The sequence below is a fragment of the Jaculus jaculus genome, chromosome 9 (assembly GCF_020740685.1).
Source record: "Jaculus jaculus isolate mJacJac1 chromosome 9, mJacJac1.mat.Y.cur, whole genome shotgun sequence".
NCBI classification, from domain to species: Eukaryota; Metazoa; Chordata; class Mammalia; order Rodentia; family Dipodidae; genus Jaculus; species Jaculus jaculus.
The window spans coordinates 113,609,540-113,620,504 of record NC_059110.1 but is presented as its reverse complement, the minus strand read 5'-3'; the positions used below and the strand labels follow the sequence as shown (position 1 = coordinate 113,620,504).

Genomic DNA, 10,965 nt, shown 5'->3' with positions numbered 1-10,965 from the left:
CATTTGAGAGAGAGAGAGAGAGAGAGAGAGAGAGAGAGAGAGAGAGAGAGAATGAGAATGAGAATGAGGGTGACAGGGTCTCTAGCCACTGAAAACAAACTCTAGACATATGCACCACTTTGTGCATCTGGCTTTATGTGGGTACTGGGGAATCAAACCTGGATTGTTAGGCTTTGCAGGCAAATACCCTAAGCATTGGGACATCTCTCCAGCCCTGTCAAGCACATATTTTAAACCAGTGAGGCTCTGCATGCTCAGTGGTACCATCATCCACCTCCCCGGGGTTGTTATGAGGTGTAAATGAAAGAGCCATAGGCTCGAAAACAACAGGTGCGCCATGCCATTTAGTTCTCTTTGCCCTCTGTTCACAGCCCCAGTGGCCCAGATACAGATTGGGTGAGCAGCTGTGAAGATGGGGGTGACATGCTGACAGATCTGACTCCTCAGGGGAAGGCAGGCAGGTAAGGTCAGGAACCAAATGTCATGTGTAAAGCCACTCCCAATTTATGGGATCTGGGGCAAAGACTCTTTGAAGAGGCAATAAAATTTAGGAAATGACAGCAGCTGAGAGTCCTTACTTAGCAAACCAAATTGAATAATTTTTTTTTTTTTTTAACGAGGAAAGGAATTCTGGATGGGTGGCAAAAATGACATTCTGATGAAATTATTTCTGGGATAGGAAAAGGCTTTCCCAAGAGCTAAAGATGTGGAACACGCCAACACCCCGTGGAAAGTGTGTATAAATACTCCAGAGATGCCTGCAGAGCCCAGAACCAGAGCTCCTGGCTAAGCTGCAACCTTCCCCGCCAGCATCATGACCACCCAGCTCTGCACTCCGGCCTTCTCCACTGGGTCCACCAGGGGCCTCTGTGGGTCCACAGGCAGCTTCTCTCGGATGTCCTCCATCCACACCATGGGCTCCTGTAAGGCCTCTGGCTTGGTTGGCACTGGGGGTTCCATGTCGACCTTCAGGACGGGCCTCTCCGGCTTTGGGAGCTGCTTGCCTGGCTCCTACCTGTTTTCTGGGTACCCCTCCTCTGGCTTTGGTGGGAATGGAGGCTGGTTCTCCGAGGGCGCCTTCAACGGCAGCGAGAAGGAGACCATGCAGGTCCTGAACGACCGCCTGGCCAGCTACCTGGAGAAGGTCCGGCAGCTGGAGAGGGAGAACGCCGAGCTGGAGCAGCGCATCCGGGAGTGGTATGAGTGTCAGATCCCATACGTCTGCCCCGACTACCAGTCCTACTTCAAGACCATCGAGGACTTCCAGCAGAAGGTGACAGGGACCGGGCTTCTCTCCAGTTGAGCAGCCCAGTCCTTGGGAGGGGCCTTTCTCATCCCCAAACCCACCCAGATGGGACTGTAACTTACAGTGAATTAGTTTTGCTCTCTAGGGTCTTGGTTTCCTGGAGACCAAGGCGTCTCTTTTGGTGTCTCACATGTAGTCTACTGCGAGACGTGCCACTTCCCCCCTGACTATCTCAGCTTAGGGAGGGAAGGAGCCTGCTCCAGATCTCTATTAGGAACCTCCCTGTGCCTCACACTTTCCTACCCAGCGTCTTATATATTCCTCATCTGGGAGACGCGGGTATTACTGCTCCCATCCAGCAAGTAAGGAGGTTGAATTTTGAGGGGTTTGAAAGCCAACCCAAGATCACACAGCTTGCGTGTTGGGTTTAGAACCTGAACTCAGGTCTGCCTTGCCTTGGTATGTCCCACTGGATCACCTTGGAGGCTTGAGATGCCAGGACCGATGGCCACTGATGCCTATGTGCCTGGGCAGGACCCTTGAAGTTGCTGCCTAGACTCAGAGGCACTGTGCCCTCTGTGAGCTGGACTTCCCCTTCCTATGTTCCTCACATTGCTGCGCCTTCCCCAGCTCATGAGAAGTCTCTCTCTTTCTCTCTTTTTTAAATCAGATCCTGTTGACCAAGTCTGAGAATGCCAGGCTGGTCTTGCAAATCGACAATGCCAAGCTGGCTGCTGATGACTTCCGGACCAAGTGAGTGTCCCTCATCCCTCCCCGCCCTCCCCTGCCAATTAGGTGAGTTTTGCTGTATCAAACTCTGTCCCTGCCTTCGGAAGCTGGAGACGTGGGAACGAGGCCAGATACAGTTATAAATGGGAAGATGTGGCACAGACTTTGGATCCCTGCTGGGACAAGGGAAAGAGCCACTGTACTCCTGACCCCCAAGTTAAGCTGGGCAGCAGGACCCAGGATCCTCCTTGCCTGGGCCTGGCTTCCCCTGCTGCGGTCTTGGCAGGGCTCTGTGGTCACAGGTACGAGACGGAGCTGTCCCTGCGGCAGCTGGTGGAGGCCGACATCAACGGCCTGCGCAGGATCCTGGATGAGCTGACCCTGTGCAAGGCTGACCTGGAGGCGCAGGTGGAGTCCCTGAAGGAGGAGCTGCTGTGTCTCAAGAGGAGCCATGAGGAGGTGAGGCTGCTGCTACCCGACTCCCGACAGCTCCCCTCCAGCTGGGGAAGCCGTGCCAGACCTTTCACTATTTGCCAGGAAGTCACTGAAACACTGCATCTCATTTCACCCTCATAATAACCCCGAGATATCTTTTTAAAGAGAAGATGAAGGCGTAAGTATGCCAAGTGGAATACAGCCCACACTGCTGCCCAGGACACTAGTTATCTCTAGGGACACTCAAAACTCCTCACAGCTCTGAGGATAAGTGACTATCGAGTGCTCAGTGCCAGATGGACGTCTGTATTATCCCTTCCAAGGTTCACGACACAGCGAAGAGGAAGGAGGTGGAAAGAACGTAAGAGCCACAGGATGGAGAGAAATCAGGAATCTTGTCCAGTGGCCCCCAACACGCAACAAAAAAGGAGCCTTCGAACTCAGATCACTGAACCCTCGATTCAGCGTCCTTTCCCCATCCTTAACACTGTCTTGCGTCCTCCATTGCAGGAAGTCAATGCACTCCGCAGCCAACTCGGGGACCGACTGAACGTGGAGGTGGATGCCGCTCCCCCAGTGGACCTCAACAAGATATTGGATGACATGAGATGCCAGTATGAGGCCCTGGTGGAGAATAACCGCAGAGACGTGGAGGCCTGGTTCAACACCCAGGTGGGGCTGGGGCAGCCTGGGGCCACGGGCTCCGGGGATGGGGTCCCTGTAAAAAGGAGTGGCACTGGGTCTGACTGTGTCTCTCCCCCTTGTGCACGGCAGACCGAGGAGCTGAACCAGCAGGTGGTGTCCAGCTCCGAGCAGCTGCAGTGCTGCCAGACGGAGATCATCGAGCTGCGACGCAACGTCAACGCCCTGGAGATCGAGCTGCAGGCGCAGCAGAGCATGGTGCGTGACTTCCGCCTGAGCAACTTCGACCAAGGCTCAGGGCTGGCTCCCCGGGCCCACCGGTCTCAGCATGCCTGCTACTGCGGGGCATCCCACCACAGCCATATGCAGGCACCGGGGCAGTGGTTGTTTGAGGCGGGATGCCTTCCCCGCGACAGCTAGTCTTCTCTATTGCAGCGGAATTCCCTGGAATCCACCCTGGCCGAGACGGAGGCCCGCTACAGCTCCCAGCTGGCCCAGATGCAGTGCATGATCACCAACGTGGAGTCCCAGCTGGCCGACATCCGCTGTGACCTGGAGCGGCAGAACCATGAGTACCAGGTGCTGCTGGACGTGAAGGCCCGGCTGGAGTCCGAGATTGCCACCTACCGCCGCCTGCTGGAGGGGGAAGACTGCAAGTGAGTGGCCGTGGGTCTCCGAGGGCTGGACTGGGGAAAGGGCTGGACTCAATTCTCAAGGCCTAGGGAACACTGGTTGTTGCAAAGATGAAGTGTGTGGGGGGGTGCCCTCTGGTCCTGGGCTTTGCTAATAATGCCCAGGGGGTCATGCCAACCCAATGCACAACAGGTTCTTTGAATCATCTTTTTGGTTGGGAGTTCCCGGTCTCTTCTGCATCCCTATCCCCCCCTTCTCTTGGGATTTCAGAGGGATTCAACTATTTTGAGACCACCATTCATTGCCATCACAACCTGGCTCACATGATCCCCTAAATCTCACTTCAGTGCTCCAGTGTCAAATGTTACCTGGTGTGATTTTATTTCCCCAGGCTTCCTGCCCATCCTTGTGCCACGGAATGCAAACCTACCATGAGAGTTTCTTATGCTCCCTCCGGGTCCTGCAACCCAGCTGGGCCCTGCACCCCGGCCCCCCAAGTCAGCACCCAGATCCGCACCATCACTGAGGAGATCAGAGATGGGAAAGTCATCTCCTCCCGGGAGCACGTGCTGCCCCGCTAGCCGTGACCAGCTTCCAGCCAGGCCTGAGCCCCAGGAAACAAGGGTGCCCCAGAGGCTCCTGGCTGCTAAGTGACCTGATGCTTCCCTGAGGGTGCTTCCCTCCTTGCTTGGCAGGTTTTTCTACTGAAGGTCTTCTTCTGTGTTTCTGGTCTTAACTGTGCTTTTTGCACCATGCAAACCTAGGTTCCCTTGGAAACGTACCCAATAAAGTGTTCTGTTGGCATAGCAAGCCTGGCCCTGGCTCATTCTATTGATTCTTGCATGGTCGTGTTGCAGTTAAGTTTCTGGGTTTGGTTTCAGGTCCGTTTTCTCTGGCTCCGAGAGGCAGCAAGTAGCAGTGATTTAAAACAGTGGGGATGCCTGCAGTCTTGGCCGACCAGAATGGACACTGACCCGCCACATCTGGGTGGGTGCTGGCCACAGTTTTCAGTTTGGTCCTGCCTGTGGGCACCCGCCCTAGGGTGGCCTGAGAAGAGATAAAGGCTCCCCTGACAGGCCTCCTGGGCAGTTCTGGAGGTACTGTGCGATTCTCTCTCTTTCTTTCCACCTTCTCTTCTTTTGCCCAGACCCTTTTCTCTCTGCTGCCTGACACTGGGGACAGTTCAGGAGAAGTGAGTCTCAGAGCCACCTAGAGAGGGCTGAGCGCCAGGCAATCTTCCTGAGCCAGCTGCCCCCAAGGGAGGGGAGTGGAGGTGGCGAGGGGCAGTGAGAGCAGAGGGCTACGCAAATCCACAGTCCCAACACAGAGGACCAGGGAGCGAAGGGTGGCCGGGACAGTGTGGTGGGGCCCAGCCCCGGACTGTGGAGAGGGGAGAGCCAGAACGCGGCGTGCCACGTGTTCAGGGGGCCTGGATTCTACTGGCTGAGCCGTGCAGGCCTGGGTTTGGGGCTTGACTGGGGCAGACCTGGTATATGCTAATGACCACAGAAGCAGGTCCCGTCTGAGGGTTCCACGCTGGTTCCTTTGTCACTCGACTCATTCTTCAGCTGAGAACATAGGCCTGGAGAGGTCAGTGACTTGCCCTGGGCTACAACACAACAGTGGGTGGCAAGTGGCAGAGACCTGGCCATTGCCTAGCAAGTCTGCCTCTGCCTCTGGGTTCTTACTTGACCCAGTCCTCACTTGAACCTGTAATCTCTGGCTGGACAAGCTGGAGGTGCAGCGAAGTCCCCTTAGACCTCAGGAGAAGAGACACACAGGCAGAAGGGACGCCTCCAGGCTGGGCCTGCTCTGCTGCTCTGCCCTGTGAGCCCAGGCACGTCCAGTGAGTTTCTTTGTAAAGTTCAGAAGTTCCATCTATGAAATGGGTTTCTGAGAGCCCTGATGGGACAGTGTGTATTCAAAATGCGGTGGCCGTCACAGTTGGTGTTAATAAATGTCAGGCATCCCATAACTGGTCGAAGTGCCTGAGAATAGGTAACTTTGGAGCACGTAGCCCTAAACAGGGCATCTATATCACCCCTCTTCGAGGCTCAGAGAACACTGTGGAAGAGGGAATGGGCAGATGGCTGGAGCTGGAGGATGGGGAGGAGCGCTGTGGAACCCTGTCTGCTGAGCATGACATAACCATTGCACACACGGGCCAGTAGCAGCCTTGGTTACCTGCATAAGGCGCACCACGACTGTGTCCGTCAGCTTGCTGCTACGGCTGGGGGAGGGGCCCATGAGGCTCCTGCCTCTCCTTGAGGCGTTGCTGGTAATTAGTGATTGTGGTAGGGGTGCTCTGTTAAATAACCTACCCACGCTCACGCCAGCAACCCTAAACTCTGTGAGGTACACACACGCACACGCACAGGAAGGGACTAGTTGGAAAGAAGAAGGGGTTCAGTGGGAGGGGGATAAGAGGGTAATGGGGATGAGTGTGATCAAAATGCACTAGGTTCATGTATGAAATTATCAAAAGATATAGATAAATTTGGGAAGATGGAAATAGGAAGTGCTGCTTGGTGAGCCAAGCTTTTTGCTTTATGCCTAGCAGGATGCTGGGGGTGAGAGGTGCTGTCAGTGGCCTCCTTGAAGATGGGCAGTGGCTCTCATTACTCTGCTCAAGGAGAACGCACACAGCTTTGGACAGAAGGCAGGTTCACGTGCTCCCGACCCTTGCCTTGCCCTTTCCCTTCTGCTCTGTTCCTGCCTTGTGGCCTGAGGTCTGTGCCCCTAGTTCTGGTCCATGGCTTAGGGGGTGGGAGGGGAGGCTAGGCAGGCACAGACAGCAACACACTCCTGTGTGGAAACAGTTAAGGATCAGGGGGTGGACTGAGGATTCTGTTTGGGAGGAAGCTTCCACCGCCTTGCCAAGCTATTAGAAACACAGACCATGTGGCTGCTCGCACATGCACACAAGCGGGCACACACGTCTGGAGTTCGACTGCAGTGGCTGAGACCCTGGTGTTGCAGTCAGGTTCACAATGTCGGCAGAAATCACCCGACCAACAGCAGCTTGTGGTTTGGTTTACTGACTCGAGGGGAAGCTCTATGATGGCAGGGGAAAACAATGGCATGAGCAGAGGGCAGACATCATGCCCTGGCCAACATAAGGTGGACAATAGTGACAGGAGAGTGTACCAAATACTGGCATGGGAAAGCTGACTATAATACCCATAAGCCCACCCCCAACAATATACTGCCTCCAGGAGGCTTTAATTTTCCATTGTTATCAGCTGGGGAACTTAGCATCCAGATCACCTAAATTTGTGGGGGACAACTGAATCAAACCAACACATTCCACCCCTGGCCCCCATAAACTGATAAGCATACATGATATAAAATGCAATGTTTTCATAACTTTAAAAGTCCCCATAGTTTTTTTAAAAATCAATTCCAATGGTGTCCATATATCCCCATGGTCCAAGATCTTTTTACTGAGCTGTAATACCAAAAGACTCCCCCAAAACCCATAATGGCACAGAATAAACATTCACACTCCAAAAGGTGGCATTAGGCATAGCAAAGAAATATTTAGCCAATACAAGATTTAAGACAACCAAGGAAAACATCAAACTCTGTAACTCCAAGTGCAAGAACTCTAGCCAGTGACAAGTCTCCAAGTTCAATAATTCTAACCAGCAACAAGTCTCTGGAGTTCCAATTCCACCCCTCTAGCTAGGCTACTCACAGTCCTGGAAAATTTCATCTGGGGCTGGCAGCTCTCCTTGGTAGCCATCTCGTGGTCCCAGCATCTCCATTGCATCTCTATTGCAACCCATGGTTCATCTTCATGATTCCATTTGGTCTCCATGCAGACATCCAGCAAACCTGTTTCACACTGCCCATGGCCATTTCCAAAACACAGACTAAGTTGCAAACTCAATGACCCTCTCTTTCTGGCATTTCTTATACTCCATAATACCAGGTAGGGTGCCAATTTGTTAATCCATTGGGGAATAAAGCAGACTTTAAAGAACTTTAAAGAAAAGGACACTCCTTGAGCATTCAGGCCCCTTCAAAAGAGTCTACATTTTTTGTTTCTGTTGTCTCAATGCAGGACCAATCTCAATGGTTGTAATCTCTCAATTACAGCTGAACAGGCAGCAGTTTCAACCTAAAGATTTCTTTCTGTGCCGTATCTCTCTGTACACACCAGTCTGTTTCTACACACTGCAACACTGCACAGGCATAACAGCCAAGTTTCTCACACAAACCACTTCTAGCCCAGTCCAGGCAAAGCTCTTTCTCACCCTCACAAGCCAAACCTCACAGTCCATAGTTCTCACTGCATTCAGGTCTTTCAACTCTGACCAGAATAGTCCATCAAGCTGTACTTACAGCACTGCAAGGGGTCTCTTAGGCAAGGGTTTCAAATCCTCCCACATTCCTCTTGAAAATCAGCTCCAAAAGGCCAAAGCCGCACAGTCAGGTGTCTAACAGCAATTGACCTCACTGCTCGGTACCAATTTTATTGTTGCAGTCAGGTTTGCATTGCTGGTAGAAATCACCCAACCAAGAGCAGCTGCTGGGAGAAAAGAGGTTTATTTTGGCTTACAGGCTCAAGGGGAAGCTCCACGATGGCAGGGGAAAACGATGGCATGAGCAGAGGGTGGACATCACCCCCTAGCCAACATAAGGTGGACAATAGCAACAGGACAGTGTGCCAAACACTGGCATGGGGAAACTGTCTAACTCATAAGCCTGCCCCCAACAATACAGTGCCTCCAGGAGGCTTTAATTTCCAACTCTCATCAGCTGGAGAACCTAGCACCCAGAACTCCTAAGTTTATGGGGACACCTGAATCAAACCACCACATCTGGTGTGCCAGTTCTTTCTCTCTCGTTCACTATCTAGCGTACAAACAGGCCGGTCTGTTGGGTTTGCCTCAAAAACAAAAAGAAAAGAAAAAGAAACGCGAAGGTAATACGTGTATGTCTCTCCCACCCCCTGTGTCTAGCAAATCCTGTGGTGACTAACTCCAGGCCTCAGGAGGGAGGAACGGCGGTGAGGGGGGAGTGGGTTGGTGGTGGTGGAAGCAGTTGGCTCAACAGTGGACCACAAGTAGGCACCATGGAGCCAACATCCAAGGGTAGAGTCCCCCCGCTTCCCCCTCACTCCCATGACCAGCTCCAGATATGGCAGAAGGCATCATGGGGCGAGGCTTCATGCTCTGAGGAAGGAGAGAGAGTGCTTAGAGTTAGGGTGACCAAGGAAAGCTTTAGAGCAGATTTGAATTTGATGGAAACCTTCGAGGTTGGACAGAAAAGGGAGGAAGGAGGGCAGAGGGCATTTTAATGGCTGAGTGTACCCATGGCATGTTCTACGGACCAAGAAGGCAGAGGTCCCAGGAGGAAGGCTCTTAGAACGCACACTAAGCAATGTCAGACCCTGCTGATGAGTTCTAGGTAACTATTTTGTTCTTTTATTTTTTTATTTTTCGAGGTAGAGCCCAGGCTGACCTGGAGCTCACTATGCAGTTTCAGGGTGGCCTCGGACTCACAGTGACCCTCCTACCTCTGCTTCCTGAGTGTTGGGATTAAAGGATTAAAGGTGTGCGCCACCACGCCTGGCTCATTTTGTTCTTTTAAAAAGAATGATGGGGGCTGAGAAGATGACTCAGTGGCTAAAGGTGCTTGTTCCACAGCCTGCAGATCAGAGTGCAAATCCTAGCACCCATGTAGAGCTGGATGCAAGGTGGTGCACACATCTGTGATCCATATAGCAATAGAAAATAGAGCTAGGAGGATCTCAAAGCTCATGGGGCCAGCTAGACCGGCCTTCCAAGTGGCAGGCAGCAACACCCCAAAGTTGTTCTCTGAGCCCCACATGTATACGGTAGCATGTATGTGGCCATACACACATACAAACAACAAACTATACATATGTGCACACAAGTAATAAAGAAGAAAAAAATAATAAGAAAGAATGAAAACAGGCCAGAACCATTTGTAGAGTACATCACAGAATTTAAAACATGGCTTATCTGTTTTTTTTTTTTTAATATTTTTTGTTCATTTTTTATTTAGTTATTTGAGAGTGACAGACATAGAGAGAAAGACAGAGAGAGAAAGACAGATAGAGGGAGAGAGAGAATGGGCGCGCCAGGGCTTCCAGCCACTGCAAACGAACTCCAGACGCGTGCGCCCCCTTGTGCATCTGGCTAACGTCGGACCTGGAGAATTGAGCCTTGAACCAGGGTCCTTAGGCTTCACAAGCAAGCGCTTAACCGCTAAGCCATCTCTCCAGCCCTTATCTGTTTTTCTTTAATCAAATTATCTAAAAAACATCTTATTGGGATTTTCAGCCACAGCTTTAGCACTAAGTTGGCTCTTGGGCCCTGTCTCCTTCGAGTAGATGGCTTTTGTTCTCTGGTGAGGACCTGGCTTGCTTGGGCAAGCGACTCCATTCCCATCTCCTTATCTCTCAGAGCGGGCATAGTGGAAGGACTGAGTTTCTCTCCCTTCTCTGTCCGTTTTTCTTTCTTCCTTTCCCTTCCCCTTCTCTCTGTGCTCCCTTTTGCTCAAAACTTTTCCTTAAGTTACTGTGGGCAAAGACTCTCTTGTTCTGAAACATCTAGAAGCCAAGGACTGGGCTTGATAGTCCCGAGGTTTCAAAAGAAGCACGAGGTTACCCTCCAAGGCAGTCTGTTCTCAGCTCCTTGAGGACATGGGGCTGGAATCTGTCTGTCAGAGGATATCAGTTAATAGAGGGCCAAGGGATTCTCTATTAGTGGGTGCCAAGGGTTAGGCAGGCCCAGCAGGGCAGGAGAGGGGGCAGGCTCCAAGGAGAAAGAATGGCTGGGGCGGACCCCCCGAGGCAGCAGGGTCGGTGTGAGGACTGCAAGGGTTGTGGGCTTTCTGGGAAGCCTGTGTGGCCCTCGGGTACATCATTCATCACCCAGTCTCCGGGTCTTTCTGTGGAAGTTGGCACTCTTCTCTGCCCATTGTGCTGCAGGGCGTGTGGGGGGCTTTAAGGAGATGACACACCTTGAACAAGGGCTAATTCTGCCAACCCTGCCACTCCACGTGAACTCGGGCAGGTGTCAGAAACATAGGGAGCCTCAGTTTACTCTTCTAGTCAATGAGGTTATTAGCGATGCTGATCTCAAGAGGTTCTTGTAGGATATATGGAAAGGCTGAGCATGGGTCCTGGCAGATACTGAATGCTCAGTGGGTGGCAGGGTGACGGCGGGTCCTGTTGTCCTTATTATTAATGGGGTGGATGTGTCAGAACATTCAAAGCTGTCGACAGCACTTGGTCCTCTTCTGGA

General features: G+C 52.2%; 1 protein-coding gene across 1 annotated transcript; it reads left to right on the top strand.

Moving 5' to 3' along the window:
* Positions 1–814: 814 nt before the first annotated feature.
* Positions 815–4,266, top strand: Krt36 (keratin 36). The gene is made up of 7 exons (XM_004655404.2): positions 815–1,273; positions 1,917–1,999; positions 2,278–2,434; positions 2,921–3,082; positions 3,185–3,310; positions 3,488–3,708; positions 4,077–4,266. The coding sequence occupies exons 1-7, from the start codon at positions 815–817 to the stop codon at positions 4,264–4,266; spliced, it is 1,398 nt and encodes a 465-aa protein (XP_004655461.2).
* Positions 4,267–10,965: the final 6,699 nt, after the last annotated feature.

Excerpts from the sequence above, each read along its gene's own strand:
- Krt36 (XM_004655404.2), top strand. The coding sequence starts at position 815 with ATGACCACCCAGCTCTGCACTCCGGCCTTCTCCACTGGGTCCACCAGG. Across the intron at positions 3,083-3,184 it reads AGGCCTGGTTCAACACCCAG|ACCGAGGAGCTGAACCAGCA; the intron begins GTGGGGCTGGGG and ends TGTGCACGGCAG. Across the intron at positions 3,311-3,487 it reads TGCAGGCGCAGCAGAGCATG|CGGAATTCCCTGGAATCCAC; the intron begins GTGCGTGACTTC and ends TCTCTATTGCAG.